This window comes from Saccoglossus kowalevskii, chromosome 13, assembly GCF_978046115.1.
Source record: "Saccoglossus kowalevskii chromosome 13, keSacKowa6.1, whole genome shotgun sequence".
Taxonomy (NCBI): domain Eukaryota; kingdom Metazoa; phylum Hemichordata; class Enteropneusta; family Harrimaniidae; genus Saccoglossus; species Saccoglossus kowalevskii.
In genome coordinates, this window is record NC_140653.1 from 16,411,235 (window position 1) to 16,428,961 (window position 17,727).

General features: G+C 34.4%; 1 protein-coding gene across 5 annotated transcripts in view; it reads left to right on the forward strand.

Moving 5' to 3' along the window:
* Window positions 1-16,140, forward strand: part of LOC102802005 (SHC-transforming protein 1-like) — a 75,103-nt gene extending 58,963 nt beyond the window's left edge. For 4 of the 5 annotated variants that reach the window (XM_085506973.1, XM_085506972.1, XM_085506971.1 and 1 more), the window contains 8 exons: window positions 2,559-2,737; window positions 3,962-4,115; window positions 4,325-4,463; window positions 6,025-6,183; window positions 8,641-8,706; window positions 9,650-9,880; window positions 10,528-10,817; window positions 12,248-16,140. In XM_085506973.1, coding sequence (XP_085363099.1) covers window positions 2,559-2,737; window positions 3,962-4,115; window positions 4,325-4,463; window positions 6,025-6,183; window positions 8,641-8,706; window positions 9,650-9,880; window positions 10,528-10,817; window positions 12,248-12,373 — 1,344 coding nt within the window. In that variant the 3' untranslated portion in view covers window positions 12,374-16,140. The remainder of the gene's footprint in view (window positions 1-2,558; window positions 2,738-3,961; window positions 4,116-4,324; window positions 4,464-6,024; window positions 6,184-8,640; window positions 8,707-9,649; window positions 9,881-10,527; window positions 10,818-12,247) is intronic. The other variant, XM_085506970.1, reaches the window with a different exon arrangement.
* Window positions 16,141-17,727: the final 1,587 nt, after the last annotated feature.

The following is a 17,727-nucleotide window of genomic DNA, read 5'->3' on the forward strand; positions in this document are numbered from 1 at the left end:
TAGTAATTTACTGCTTGTAATAGGTAACTTTAATACAAGACGTATTGATTTTTAACCATTTTAGCACCTTTGTCAAATGCCACCTTTTATAATCATGTGTTTATTTATAATATTAATCTTAAAATTGTCAAAATTTTAATAAAGCTACATGTATATAATATGAAATTTTTTCCAAAATATTACTTTGAAATTGGAGGAAATTTCAGTAAAAGTTGTTAAAAATGTGTATATAATTTTGATGGGGGGAAAATGGCATTGAATGGGTATATAATGAATCATATTGTACAGGTAAGTCAGTTTAGATATACTGTAAAATACTTAATTTTCACTATTTTCGTTGAAAGAATGATTTAGTGAAAATGAAATACATCGAATATAGCTTTTTTCCTATATTTTACATTCAACTCGTCAAAAATCAGTGAAAATAAATTCCATACAAAACATTCAAAGTGTTTTCAGCGAAAATTAATTCCATTTAAAATAAAGTATTTTACTGTATATTTAAATTGAACACTGAATACAGCATGTGAAATGAGACATTTATAATTTCCTGTACTTGTCTGCGTTGACTCAAATGATTCTCTGAATTGCTAGAAGCTTCTAATATTGAATGTGACTACAAAGTTGGCACAAGATTATAATCACACTGTCATTTTAATATAATCCGATTAAAATCTGTATGTGAAATGACGATCAGATTTGTAAGGTACTTAAAAAAGTCCCCATTAAGATTTTGAATGTGCTGTAAAACACAGCAGATGAGATTCTTTTTTATTGAAAACAAAAGGAATTGAACATTTTCTCATTGAATAGAAATATCAATAAAATAGACTTAAATTATTATTTAATATACTTGAATCTTATCTTGGGAAGCATGATGCAAACCAATTTAATTTAGCGAGAATTTTTTGTTTTTTTTCATTAATATCACAAGTTAAGAAAAAATCAGCAAATTTTGAAGCTATGAGAGGGATTGAACATTGTAGTTCAACAGAAATTCTCATGAAATAGACTTAAAATATACTTATAAATTTTATCATGGCTAGAAAAATGTATTTAATTTTGTGCCAGATACTTTAATAATCCAGTGGTCATCGGTGCAACCACTCACTGTCTGAGTTACGGTGACAGATGTATAATAAGAAGATATCTCCCATAATGCATTGCATATATCTGCAGTAATAATTGCTCAGTAGTGCAAAATTTGAATTGGGCTCAAACTTCCTTAAGCTGTTGAGGAAATCGACATGATGTATTAACATAATCTTACAGGATAAGAGTATAAAGTTGCTTCCCAAAATAGTTTGCTGTAAAAAATGAATAAATCGCTTCTATGTGACAATAATTGTTATTTGTGGTGTGCATGGAATTCAATCTGTAATTTACCAGTCAGACTTAATCAATGAGTCGTAGTATAATGATACCCAGACAACGTGATGAGTTTAATTAAGCAGAAAATCACAAGCACTCATGTAACTTCCTTGATAGTAATCTTATGATTACCATAGCAACTCAGGCGACTCTTCATCTCAATACTTACAGCCTTAGAAAGATATGCTTTGAATAACAGCTGTGAAAGCGTGCACAGATAATATGTTGTGTTGTCAACTATAGAGGACACTCTGTTCATGCTTTTCAAAACTGTAAATCTCTGAACAAAGGTTGAATTAAATTGTTCACTGATAGAGGGGAGGCAAGGGGGGTAGCTGGTACGGTTTTACGGGAAATAAAAAGGGCTTTTTATAATTTACAAGGGAAAAAAAGACGTTTTTACAGTTTACAATGTTAAAAAATGGAACATTGAATGGTCCAAAGAGCTCTCCGACTCAAATGCTCCGCCATTACTGCGCCGTGTGTAGAGACGCATGCGCATATTACCCTCGTAATGCTCTTCATTTGGTTAGAGGGCCTTTTACGTCTTGGACATTCAATTTTGTAGTGAATTGTGTCATCTAGTCGTTTTACAGTTTCTGAAATGTAATTTCCCTAGATTTTTTTTTACGATTTTTTTTATTTGGATGTAAATTCTTGTACGTACTGAGAAAAATGACACATTTTTAGTGTACGAAAAAAATATTTGATTGATTACGTTGTATGTCTAGCCTGTGATTACAGAATTACGGAATTTATTTTTTCTATTTACGTTGTACGAACAAAAAAATATTGCAATTACGTTGAACGAAAATAACCCTTGCCCCCCCCCCTCCTGATAGTCTCGCAATTAAGAGAATATGACAAGTCGCTTTCTTTGCATTGTAGTTGATTATGAAGCATGACAAAACTAATTTCAGAAAAAAAGATTATATATATTATCCATATGGGTCGATAGTATCCATTTAATTATAATTGGTACATGGTGCATTGAGTTGTAGAATTTTATTTTCCCACCAAATTAATCTTTGCTGATTTGGTCACGTTGCCAAGAATCTATCGAATAGAAAAACATGCCCTGTTTAACTCTTTTAATTTAATTTGTTCCCATAGAACAGACTGTGTTGTCTATAGGATCAAGTGATTAGAAGAGCTTGTCATGTTTCAATGTGTTTTTTTTTCAATAGGACTGCATAGATTATGTTGCATATGTTGCCAAGGATCCAGTAAATGGAAGAGCCTGTCATGTCTTGCAATGTGCTGGGGGACTGGCTCAGGATGTTATAACTACAGTTGGTCAAGCATTTGAATTAAGATTTAAAGAATATTTGAGAAATCCTCCAAAAGCAGTAGCCCTACCAGATAGGTATATGTCATTAAACTCTCAGTTTTATGTTTCATTACTTTATTTTGTCGAACTACATCTATAGTTGACCCTTCCTTGATTAATAATAAATGGTTAATAAATAATTTACTTTGTTAGGCCATCAGATTCTTAATCTAAGGCCACTTGGAATAATGGATATACTTTCTCCTTTGATTTACTGTATCAAAATATCTCTGATTTTTATTTATTTATTTATATTTACTTTGGTACGATTTAACTTTTTCTATAAACTTCATTTATTTTCAGGTAAGCTAGGCCCACAAAAAACAATAGGTCTTTACACTGCTTTTCACATTTGTTTTTGAAATTTATACGGAATTAGAATTTTTTTTTGCTCCAAATCATCCTTTAATGCAAGTATTTAAAAGCATTATTTAGTAAATGTTAAATGTTGAACTTGTATCTTGTTTTTGTTGTATTAAGTAATCTTAATACAAAAACAAACAAAAAAACCAAGAACCAAAGTCTTCTTTTTTTTCCAGCCTATCAGGAAAATATTTGTTAGAAGTATTTCTGATGACTGAAAACAACTTAGTGTGTTTCTTAAACCCCCATTTAGACTATAAAAAGTGCACTGTCTTCAATCCAATTTAGATTTAGTAGTTTCAGTCAAGATTCAGTAGTTTCAGTTAGGAATTAGCTTTGAAACAATTAGAAAATATACATAGTATGTTGTCCATGAATATACATTGTATATGCAAAACTGAATTGAAATTGTAATGAAAAATGAGTTTTATGAGAGAAAAAACATTCAAAAATGACTTAATTCATTCTAAGTTTTAGTTCAAAATCAAGGATTTATGAAATAATGTATACAAGTCACACAAATTACCAGGTGATCACAAGACAGATATTCATTTTTAGAATTAATTAATACATGCAAATGAAAGAGTCTTTGGAAAAACTGGCTTATTTTGAGTTGTTTAGCTCATGACATTCCTTATTCGCAAAGCATGTATTACGTGTGTTTTGGAATACTGCGCTAATCTTGCATCTTCCTGCGAATCAAATCGAATATTTCCAATCATCCGCTCTGTTTGGTGATGTTATTTGTTAAAATCTATGATATAAAGTCTTGTTATATTATTTATCATATTTTGTTTGAATCTAAATTAACAATAGTTGAATGTTGACTGTCACCAATTCATCATTTCTGTTGCTACTCTGTTACAACATTCTAAACACTCCTATTAATTTGAACAGAATGGAGGTGCCCATTTTTGAAGAAGGGGTGTCAGCATGGGGCGATGAGCCACAATACTACAATGATATAAGTAAGCTTCCACCAATTCCAAAACAGTCCCAACCAGTTCCTCCACCACCAGGGTCACATTACCAGATACCAAGTAGTCTTCCCGTGAGTATTTAGTCTAAAAAAAATCTTCTTAAAAAGTAGTTTTTTCATCGTCATATTGAAAAATGTTCTGACAACTCACTAAATAAAACAAAACAAAATACCCTGCTATTCATGTATAGAAATTTAAGCACTATCTGAAAATATTATCATCTGGTTGGGTAGTCTAAAAGCCTCCTATCTATCTGAAATAATTTCTCTTGATTTACCAGGCAAGCAATGGGGTCTATTCTTCAATAAAAGATGCTCCTCCAGGTAGAAGTCCGCGGGTTGACGGTGAGGCTATATACGATAATAGAACAGAACCGAATTTAATTGATTTTGAAGCCGAAGCTGCCGTACCTACTGGAGGTAAGTCATATTTGAATTTTTCAAAAATAACCAAATGTAAGCATTAGATTCAGACTGTGAAAATAAAAAAAGATAAAAATGGTCTTACTTCACAGAAAAGACATATGAATGATATAGTTCTAGGGTATTTGTCATCTGTGGTTCTATTATGTAGTGGTCAGCTTCATAATTGGTTGGTCCAGATATCAAATCATATCCAGGGTAAAACTAAAAATGCATGAATCTGTGTGCAACAGACTCAATGAAGAAACCAGAGTCCCTGATTGAATTTAGTTCACAAAATTATGATTTAATTTGGGGGAACTTTGGTTACGGTGTTTGTGTTTGACTGGACAAAATTTATATCAATCTTGTGACTGATAGCAGGAAAAGTTGTAGAATTTTGGAGAAAGAGTAAGTCATAATAGTGGCAAAATGTCTGCCTTTCGTTGTTGTCGAGCAATGTCATAATAAACTTTTCTTGTGGACGATAACTCCAATAATATTCAGCTGATCACTATCAAACTTGTATATGGTCAATGTGTAAATATAGCCTGTATAGATTTTAGAATTTTTGGCGATTTTTTTTTTTTTAAGTAACTATTGGGGAGCTTCATGATGTAGTGGTTAGAGCCTTTGCTTTGCAATGAATTCAAATCCCATAGTAGGAACTACATTTTTTATTTTATTTTTATTTTGAATAAGGAATTTTGATCAATAACTACAATGTTTAACATTTTCAATGAATTTAATAACAATATCTACTAGAAAGGTTCACTGACAGTGGTCGGTGGTGGTGTCAATTATGGCAAACCATTCAGCAACATGGGGAGAGATGTGCAGTAATAATTTCTAGCAATTTAATTAATCTAATCAGGTTGATTGGTAAATTTTGTTAAAGTTCATGATAAATAAATTAACAATAGTCTTAATTTTGTGAATATAAGGGTCAGGTCATTCAACATTAACAGCATGGATAACTTTAATACTTTTGTTTCCGTTTTACTGTACATAATTGAATGCTCTACTCTACACCTGCTTTTGAATTCCTTTAAATTGTTTCTTTAAAGAGTCATTAATTTCCATATTTTGTACGTTCTAATTAGGTGATTTCATCCCCACCCATACATATATATGGCAAGCCATGTGTAGTTTAACTATGTTAATTCTTGTAAATTGTTTTTGATCTTTTTACTGTAAACTGCTATAAATTTGTAAATTTCATTGAAATATTTTTTATGACTTTCACCGGTGTCACAATGACTTTCACTTGCATTCTAAGGAGTCACAGTAAAATTCATCAGGGTCCTAGGAAGTCACAATGACATTCACCAGAGTTCTAGGGAGTCTCATTGATTTTTCCCAGGGTTTTAGGGAGTTATAGTGACTTTCGCCAAGGTCCTAGGGAGCCACATAACAGAAGAACAATAATAATAATAGTATGATGTTCTTACAGTTGATATGTCCTTTTAATCCATGATAACACATTGTCTGCTGAAATTACAACCACAGCAGAAGATTTGTCAACTGCATGTTTTGTTATTAACACTCTGTTCTCTCTGTATCCTACACCGCTCTGCAGAATATACAAATGATGACAGCAAAAATGATGATTATGTAATTGATAGTGATGGGAAAACACAATATGCAAATGAGGGAGACAAAAAAATTCCAAGGGCTATTAAAGAGAAAGAAAAAGTCAAAGCCGCAAACACCTATGTAAAGAGTCCTGAGTTGAAAGGTGGTGGCACTTACGAAAATGTTATTAAAATTTCACATTTTGTTGCCTTTCAAAAAAAAAACATTCTCATTGTGTTTCAGTATAAACTAATTTCATTAATTATTTAATGCAATATGTTACCATAAACTCCATCCTCGTTTAATACTCGTATATTATCGTTTCATCATAGAAATCTCCTTTCACTCATTATTAAGTTTTACGTAAATCAACAATACATTCTTCATGAAATATGGAATTCATAACATACCGTTTATTTTAGCTGTAGTGTAGTGTAATAATTTCACCAGTAAATAACTAATAATTAATAATTGCTTTACATGTAAACCATTTCTGTCAGCATTTCCTTCACTACAAAATTTCGCGATCTGCTAAGTTGGTGAAATTTTGCCTCATTATTCGAAAGGTGTTCAGAACATGCCAATATTTTTATGTTCTGATGGAGTTGACATGTTTACAATATCATGTGTGCTTTATAGTACTAGTAGGTATTCCTATTATACCATATCAGCTGGGATATTCCATGCTATACACCACAGCTACAAATGATATACACCATGGTCATGTGTTCTTTATAGTACTAGTAGGTATTCCTGTTATACCATATCAGCTGGGATATTCCATGCTATACACCACAGCTACAAATAATATACACCATGGTCGTGTGTTCTTTATAGTACTAGTAGGTATTCCTATTATACCATATCAGCTGGGATATTCTACGCTATACACCACAGCTACAAATGATATACATCATGGTCATGTGTGCTTTATAGTACTAGTAGGTATTCCTATTATACCATATCAGCTGGGATATTCCATGCTATACACCACAGCTACAAATGATATACACCATGGTCATGTGTTCTTTATAGTACTAGTAGGTATTCCTATTATACCATATCAGCTGGGATATTCCATGCTATACACCACAGCTACAAATGATATACACCATGGTCATGTGTTCTTTATAGTACTAGTAATTATTCCTATTATACCATATCAGCTGGGATATTCCATGCTATACACCACAGCTACAAATGATATACACCATGGTCATGTGTTCTTTATAGTACTAGTAGGTATTCCTATTATACCATATCAGCTGGGATATTCCATGCTATACACCACAGCTACAAATGATATACACCATGGTCATGTGTTCTTTATAGTACTAGTAGGTATTCCTATTACACCATATCAGCTGGGATATTCCATGCTATACACCACAGCTACAAATGATATACACCATGGTCATGTGTTCTTTATAGTACTAGTAGGTATTCCTATTATACCATATCAGCTGGGATATTCCAAGCTATACACCACAGCTACAAATGATATACACCATGGTCATGTGTTCTTTATAGTACTAGTAGGTATTCCTGTTACACCATATCAGCTGGGATATTCCATGCTATACATCACAGCTACAAATGATATACACCATGGTCATGTGTTCTTTATAGTACTAGTAGGTATTCCTATTATACCATATCAGCTGGGATATTCCATGCTATACATCACAGCTACAAATGATATACACCATGGTCATGTGTTCTTTATAGTACTAGTAGGTATTCCTATTATACCATATCAGCTGGGATATTCCACGCTATACACCACAGCTACAAATGATATACACCATGGTCATGTGTTCTTTATAGTACTAGTAGGTATTCCTATTATACCATATCAGCTGGGATATTCCATGCTATACACCACAGCTACAAATGATATACACCATGGTCATGTGTTCTTTATAGTACTAGTAGGTATTCCTATTATACCATATCAGCTGGGATATTCCATGCTATACACCACAGCTACAAATGATATACACCATGGTCATGTGTGCTTTATAGTACTAGTAGGTATTCCTGTTACACCATATCAGCTGGGATATTCCATGCTATACATCACAGCTACAAATGATATACACCATGGTCATGTGTTCTTTATAGTACTAGTAGGTATTCCTATTATACCATATCAGCTGGGATATTCCACGCTATACACCACAGCTACAAATGATATACACCATGGTCATGTGTTCTTTATAGTACTAGTAGGTATTCCTATTATACCATATCAGCTGGGATATTCCATGCTATACACCACAGCTACAGATGATATACACCATGGTCATGTGTGCTTTATAGTACTAGTAGGTATTCCTGTTACACCATATCAGCTGGGATATTTCATGCTATACACCACAGCTACAAATGATATACATGTACACCATGGTCATGTGTTCTTTATAGTACTAGTAGGTATTCCTGTTACACCATATCAGCTGGGATATTCCATGCTATACACTATGGTCATGTGATAAATACAGTAATATAAACTAATAATTTTAATAAGTTTTGTCAGTTTGTTTGATATCACATTATCCTATTGATAGTCACGTACAACTCGTTTTTCTTTTTTCTTTTTTGCCTTTCCTATGACCAGTAATAAAACGAAGCACTAGAAAAGCAGAAAAGCAGAAAAATGTCTATGAAGTCTGTGAAACAAAAGGTGCCTTGTTTGTCTGTTTGTCTGTATGTCTGTTTGTCTGTCTGTTTGTCTGTCTGTTTGTTTGTTTGTCTGTATGTCTGTTTGTCTGTTAGTATGTATGTATGTCTGTTTGTCTGTCTGTCTGTATGTCTGTCTGTCTGTATGTCTGCTTGTCTGTATGTCTGTTTGTCTGTATGTCTGTTTGTCTGTTAGTTTGTATGTATGTCTGTATGTCAGTCTGTTTGTTGTATCCCGCACACACTGAAGACATTTTTGGTGCAAATGCGACTGCTGTCACAATGAAATGATTCTGTTGCTTATATTCATGTATTCCCTTTCCTAGTCCGACAATATATACTGGTCTGCACACTTCTTTCTGTTTTAGCATTGTGCACTATTTTTTTGATATTCCAATTAATATAAAATGGTGCCCTGCAGTCTCTTGTAGTCACATGACTGGTTTATGCCCAATGTGCAAATATTAATTCATCAAATACTAATAATTCAGAATACATGTAGTTACACTTGTTTATCTGTTTGAACTTTCAACAAAATAAATGTATATAATATTTATATATTATAAATGTACGTTTTCTCATAATCTACATATTTTACAAAAGGTTATCTTGGTTGTCATAGTAACAAGTTCATTTTTTTCAAAACAATTCATTGCATGTTCACAAAATAACACACATAATTTACTGTATTATTAAAAAAAAATTGTACTTAAAACTTGTAGTCAATGTCCATTTTGTCTGGAATTGTGAAAAATACATAAAAATGTGCCACAAAATGTCACACCACTAATTCTGCAAGAATACTAGGTATTCAAAGTGTCAATGCTCTTCCAAGGGTGAAGATTTAAAAAAAAAGAAATTTTGTTCATTTCCTTATTTTTCAAGGTTGATTGCATTGGAAATTTTAAAATTAACTTAATTGTTTAATTATTCATTCTTAATTACAGCCAGTGCAGCTTATGACCGTCCCAATATGGCCAAAGCATCTTACGATGTGCCCAAACCTCCTGTTAGTGCGTTTGATGATTCTATTTACACGTTACCACAAGAACTGCATGGCAGTGGCAGAGGTGAAACGGGTGATGACGCTATCAGACCAATGGAGACGACAACATCACAAGACAACATACAACAGTCAGCAGCATCGTCAATCTTAACTACAGATGTTTTTGACATGGGTATGTTTGTAAATTAGTGATTTAAGTGGCACAAATACAGAATAAACACTCCTGGGGGTCCAACTTGTGGAAATACCTGGAACCCATGTCTGTGAAAGAGGCTTTTAAAATAACTCTAAATCTTTTTCACTGTTAGAAAGCTAGAAGATCACGCACCTTGAGCTTGTGCCTGATCTCGCATTATTTGAGCTTTCTAGTCGTTCAGTGTAAACACGGGTTGGTCATATGCCGTGATCACCCGTGATCGAGGGTCGTTAACCAGGGGGACAGACGTTTTCCTTGTTTTTGTGATCATTGATCACCTTTATTACGTTGGCAGTACCGGAAAAGACATCCTTTTTTTTCTATTTTGAATGAAATGGTAACCCTAAACGTGTAACGTGCGTTAAACGTGCTTTTCTTTTAAAAAAACACCCTTTTAACCCGATTTCTTCCACAGACATGCGTACCAGATCATTCTTTAAGTCGAACCCCCGGGATAACACTGTAGCTATGGATTGCAAGATATTAACCATTTAAACACCAAAGACAATTTTAGTTACAAAACTAAGCTGCATAACAAATCAAAAAATATGATATTCAAAAATTTAATTGGGCATGATATCTCAAGCACCTAATGTGTCCTATGGTTATTCGTGATTTTACAGAGCCTTTTAAGCCTCCAGATGGCCAAGCAGCATCCGGGGGTTCCGGAGAGGCCGAAGCCAGGGCCGAAGCCAGGGCCGAAGCCGGGGCTGCTCTATCACCCAATCCACAGACAATGGATCATGAAGAATGGTTCCATGGTCCATTGTCACGGAAACAGGCTGAAGTATTACTTGAAGAAGATGGTGATTTCTTAGTGAGAGAGAGTACGACTACGGCTGGTCAATTTGTACTAAGCGGTGTGCAGGGTGGTCATTGTAAACATTTACTACTGGTTGATCCTAAAGGAGTGGTAAGTAAAAATGGGTGCTGTTTTGGATTTGAGCTTTAATGACCTTCATTTAACACAGATTTAATGGTCTTCAGTTTACACAGGTTTTAATGGTCTTCATTTTACAAAGATTTGATGGTCTTCAGTTTACACAGGTTTTAAGGGTCTTCATTTTACACAGATTTAATGGTCTTCAGTTTACACAGGTTTGATTGCCTTCATTTTACACAGGTTTAATTGCTTTCAGTTCACAATGGTTAAACTGTTTTCAATTTACACACATCGGATTTAAGAAGTTCTTCAGTTTACAAAGGTTAAACTGTCTTTAGTGTACACAGATTTAATGGTCTTCATTTTACACTGGTTTAATAGCCTTCATTTTACACAGGTTTAATAGCCTTCATTTTACACAGGTTTAATTGCTTTCAGTTCACACAGGTTTGATTGCTTTCAGTTCACAATGGTTAAACTGTTTTCAATTTACACACGTCAGATTTAAGAAGTTTTTCAGTTTACAAAGATTAAACTGTCTTCAGTGTACACAGATTTAATGGTCTTCATTTTACACTGGTTTAATAGCCTTCATTTTACACAGGTTTAATAGCCTTCATTTTACACAGGTTTAATAGCCTTCAGTGTACACAGGTTTGATTGTCTTCAGTGTACACAGGTTTGATTGCTTTCAGTTTACACAGTTAAACTGTCTTCAGTTTATACATTGTTGGGCTAGTATTCATATATTCATACAGTACTTGATACGACTTAGGTGGCTGGACACTTAGTTGAGCACCCCCCTCCCTTATGCAAATTATGCAAATGAAAAAATGGAAATATTACATTTGGGGGGGGGGGGATAAAATTGTGAAATTTGTTGCATCGTCATTGATATCTACAACACTTACAATGAAGTAACAGAAATGATCACACAAAATACGCACATTTAATCAGAATATTATTTATGTACAATGTAAAAAATTGTTAGGGTTCGTGGGCAACATTACATTTATTATTGTTGAATGTGTTCAATCTTACAAACGCGGTTCCCAAAAAATTTTGGAAGGCATTCTGGTAACACATTACAGAAGCAAATTCTTGATGTCAAAGTATAACCTGTTGAAATTAATTTTGGCGAATGAGTGGCATGATTTATATTGAACTGGTACTAGTAATTCATCTTTCACTACTGTCACCATAGTTACCATAATTTGTACATTCACACCATATTCATGCTATATTATACCAATTTGATTACTAGTATTTTTTATGACCATTTTTTATGACTAGATAGCTAAATTTGGGGCATTTTGGAAGGAATGTGTGCTTAGTCAAACATCATCCCAACAGTAGGAATTCCAAAAAAGGGCAGGGGTAGGTTCAAATAGTCGAGCATGGACGCTAAGTCGGACGAGTTCGGTACTTAGCTAACACTAAGTATACTGTTCTATTTTCAGGTGAGAACAAAAGACAAAGTATTTGACAGTGTCAATCATCTAATAAGTTATCACCGTGACAACAAAGTTCCTATAATGTCAGCAGGTAGTGCAGTGAGGCTAAGTCAACCAGTCTTGAGGCACTGAAAACAGTAGGAAGTTTTACAGTCGTGACTTAATCTTGAAAACAAGGAATGCCATTGGCCAATGGTGGACCAACTTACGCATTTAACATGAGTCGGAATCGATCAGTGATGTGATTATCAATAATCTGACAAAAATTTGCGACTATGATCAGAAGGAAAGGCTTCATGTTTGTCTATTTTTTTAGTTTCTATATTTGGGACCATAAATTTACAACAAAATTATTATTTCTAAAAGTACACTATCTGTAATTTCACATCAGCATGTATGTTTATTCATCACATTTTATATTCCTATCTACAAAAAAGTGCTTCTAAACAACACATATTTGGAATTGTTCAGTTGGTGGGAAAACTTTTGAATCAATATTTTATATCAAAGACAAGAGAGTTATTATACGAGGCATGTGACATAGAGGGCGCTATTCAAACTTGTAAGGCAGCCTCATTGGATTCTGAATGTTGTCTATTGAAAGAAAAAAAAGTTGGCAATTATTTTTTATTCATTATTTATTCAATCAATCAATATAAACCAGTAATATATAGTAATGACTTTAATTACCTTGAATGAAAAAAGAAATTATGTGTGCGTTCATTTTAATACCATACTCCTTTTTTCTTTTTCTTTTTTCATTTTTCTAAATTAGGAATTTTGTTCAATATTTACTTGACAAATTTAATCACCTGGTGTTTAAAATTGCTTATTGTGTTAAAATTCTTCAATCAACAACACAAATTTGCTTGATATGCCCACTATTTATAAATAGTGTGAGGTTTTACTTAAAATATATTTTTAGTGATTTTTGTGTTGGTTCAAATCATGAAACTGTTTTACCGGTATTGTCTTAGCTGGTTTGAATTTATAGCAAATTGTTTATAACTTTTTCATTTTTGTAATTGTTTTGTAAATTTGTGTTCTAAAACTAGATTTTCCTGTAATAATTATTTACGTAACTATTAATGAAAGAATTGCATTATTCAGCATTATGTTGTACAGGTCTCAACAACTTCTCAAGAGATTATCAAAACAATTATCTTAGACCTACAAAGCCCAAGATCACCCGTGTTATCTTCTTGATGTCATGTACCTGATTTGAGGTGCCCAAATTTAAGTTGTGCGAACATTGTAATAGATTTGTCTGGTCCATGTGACCATTATGCTGATGGATTTATTTACTTGGGCCATGTGACCACTATTGTAACAGATTTGTCTCGGTTATGTGATTAATATGAAGGTCTCTTTGGTCATGTGAGCAATGCAGTGAAAAACTCACACATATGTGAGCAATATAGTGAAAAACTTGCATATAATGTGAGCAATACAGTGAAAAACTCTCACATATCCTGTGAGCAATGCAGTGAGAAACTCGCACATATCGTGGAAGTATTGCAGTGAGAAATGAAGTCAAAAGCAGTTGAAAATTTGTATGTATTGTTTGAGCAGTGAAATGAGCAATGCAGTGAGAAATGTACATGTATTCTGTAGGCAATGCTGTACGTTTTGTGAGTAATACAGTTGGAAACTCACCTCAATCATGTGAGTAATGAAGTGTGAAACTCAGTAATTAGAAAACTCATCTGCATTATGTTAACAATTCAGTGAGTAATATACCTGTATCTTGTGAGAAATCTAGTTGGAAACTCATCTAAATCATGTGAGTAATGAAGTGTGAAACTCAGCAGTTAAAAACTCATGTGCATTATGTTAGCAGTAAGAAACTTTCTTGTATGTTGTGAGAGATTTAGTGAAACACTCACCTGTATCATGTATGTGGTATATTATATTCTCTGCTTTCAAAACTATTTTTATAATATCTTATGTTGGAGCTTGACAATGGACAGTTTTTTGTATTGTTTTTTGAACATTTTGTGGCCTTCAAAAAAATGAAAGTCTTGAATTAATGTGTTGATAGATCATAACTGATTGACAGGGCTACTTCATTATCATATTCAAATAATGGCTTTCCCATATTGTGGAGTAGAAGATGTGGCCTTATATTCTGATTGGTTGTGGTGCTTGAATTGAATCTGAAGTAATGTTACTAAAAAGCCTTGGTGTTCATGCTTACCTGTTCTAGACTGAAATATACAACCAGTAAATCTGTATAAACAGAGTTTAACATCTGTGAAAGAAATTAAACTCATTCTCCTTGTTAGCTGTTGGGATAATCAAAAGAACATGAGAACATGATGTTTGACATCACTGGTAGCAGTGGTGGTGTCATAGTTGTTTTCAATTTTAACTCTTCTTGTGGTAATGCACAATAACGGAATGGCTTCATTTCAAACATCGACATCTACATTGTTTTGTACATTGCAAGTGGATATACTAGACTTAATCTCTTTGTGTACACAGAAACATATATACTGTAATAAAATTGTTGCTCTGCCATAGAGAAAATCTATAATGTTGAGTTGATATATTGTAAGTTGTACTTGGGGTATTTAGTAGGTATTTTATGTTTGATTGTGGCCAATAACTGCTGCTAAATTGGAATTATGTTTGTAGTACTTGACAGTTTTTCAAAAAAAATATTTACAGTTATTGGGAAAAAATTCTACATCCTGTAATACTGAAATAATTATAGTACAGATTTTGATTTAAAATAAGGTCACTCTCATATGTGCTACAATATAATGCATATTTGAAGAATACACAATGTAGCATACAAAAGTTACTGTGCATCAATAAGGAAGGCATTCTCTATACATTACGACCACTTTACCAAGTCACTGAACATTTTGTAGCAGTGACAATTTTATTTGGGTCTTAACCTATTCACCACCAGACTTTCTTGCCCAAATTTTTCTGCATTTTATCTTGTATTATTCAATATTTCTGAAAATGAATCCTGATTTTGTAGCCAATGGTCAAAATTTTAGTCAATTTTCAGTTTTTACTAAAAAATTTGGCTATTTTTGTTAGTGTAGACTATAAGTAGGACTTTTTTGTGATGAAAAATAAAATCTGTTGCTTATACCTGTCCTCTATATCAACATTTTCTAGTGTATATATTGATTGGGGACTACCTCACAGATTTGCACAGTGCGAATGTAACTTTAAGATGGGGAGCAACCAGAAACTAGAAATTTGTGCGAAGTGTACATATAAAAATGACAAAATGACACCTGAAGTCTTCATCAGTGTTTGAGTTTGTTGACAGATCCCAAGCAAGTCGCAGAGATTGGATGTCATGGATGGCTCAAATTATGATTGAAGGCGTCAATACATCTGAGACATTTTCAGTAACATAATCTTGTAATCAAGTTGAAGGGATTATCCAAATTCTCTTTTATAGAAGCACAGGTAAACACACAATGTTTTGTATTAGCATTTTTGGAATAACATTTATTGTACACAAGCTGTTTCAGTTAACCCCTTTGAATTAATGTACACAAGTGGTTTCAAAGACTACCTTTTTGGATTGGTGTACAGAAATTGTTTCATAGTTTCATTAGGGTTGATGTGCACAGTGGTTCCAGAGAAAACTCATTTGGGTTGATGTACAGCAGCAGCAGTTTTAGAAAAAATATATTTGGGCTGATGTAAGTGTATATAATGCATATATTTTGTGGAAAGTGACTTAAAACCTTTTCAGAATGGTGTTAATAGACTTGTAGATTTTATTGTCTTTCTGAATTTCCTAAATCATGAAATTTGATAATAGCTTTGAAAAAATGCTTTCTCCAGTATTTCAGTTGGCTATATTCATAACCATGAGATAATATAATATAATATAACATAACAAAATAAAATATTATTTTAACCATGATGTGTTTATTCATTTCATGTTATGTGATGTGAACTATGGAGGGAGCTTTAGATAAACCATGTGTGATGTGAACTATAGAGGGAGCTGTAGGTAGGCCATGTGTGATGTGAACTATGAAGGAGCTGTAGAAGGAGGATGTGGATGGGCCATATGTGGTGTGAACTATAGAGGGAGCTGTAGATGGGCCATATGTGATGTGAACTATAGAAGGGTGTAGGTAGGCCATGTGTGATGTGAACTATGAAGGAGTTGTAGATGAGCCACATGTGATGTGAAACAAGAAGCTGTAGGTGAGCCGTGTGTGATGTGAACTATGAAAGGGGCTATAGATGGCCATATGTGATGTGATACATAGAATGGGGTGTATGTAGGCTATATGTGATGTGAACTTTAGAAGGGGGCTGTAGATGGCCCATATGTGATGTGAACTATAGAAGGGGGCAGTAGGTAGGCCATGTGTGATGTGAACTATAGAGGGAGCTGTAGGTGGGCCATATGTGATGTGAACTATAGAAGGGGGCAGTAGGTAGGCCATGTGTGATGTGAACTATAGAGGGAGCTGTAGGTGGGCCATATGTGAACTGTAGAAGGAGGGTGTCGGTGGGTCATATGTGGTGTGAACTATAGAAGTGGTGTAGGTGGGCCATATGTGATGTGAACTATAGGGGGAGCTGTAGGTGGGCCATATGTGATGTGAACCATAGAAGGGGTGTAGGTGGGCCATGTGTGATGTGAACTATAGAGGGAGCTGTAGGTGGGTCATATGTGGTGTGAACTATAGAAGTGGTGTAGGTGGGCCATATGTGATGTGAACTATAGGGGGAGCTGTAGGTGGGCCATATGTGATGTGAACCATAGAAGGGGTGTAGGTGGGCCATGTGTGATGTGAACTATAGAGGGAGCTGTAGGTGGGCCATGTGTGATGTGAACTATAGAGGGAGCTGTAGGTGGGCCATATGTGAACTGTAGAAGGAGGGTGTCGGTGGGTCATATGTGGTGTGAACTATAGAAGTGGTGTAGGTGGGCCATATGTGATGTGAACTATAGGGGGAGCTGTAGGTGGGCCATATGTGATGTGAACCATAGAAGGGGTGTAGGTGGGCCATGTGTGATGTGAACTATAGAGGGAGCTGTAGGTGGGCCATATGTGATGTGAACCATAGAAGGGGTGTAGGTGGGCCATGTGTGATGTGAACTATAGACGGAGCTGCACATGGCCCATATGTGATGTGAACTATAGGGGAAGCTGTAGGTGGGCCAAATGTGATGTGAACTATAGAATGAGCTTTAGGTGGGCCATATGTGAAGTGAACTATGTAGGGGCTGTAGGTGGGCCATATGTGATGTGAACTATGTAGGGGCTGTAGGTGGGCCATATGTTATGTGAACTATAGAAGGGGTGTAGGTGGGCCATGTGTGATGTGAACTATAGAGGGAGCTGTAGGTGGGCCATATGTGATGTGAACTATAGAATGAGCTTTAGGTGGGCCATATGTGAAGTGAACTATGTAGGGGCTGTAGGTGGGCCATATGTGATGTGAACTATGTAGGGGCTGTTGGTGGGCCATATGTGATGTGAACTATA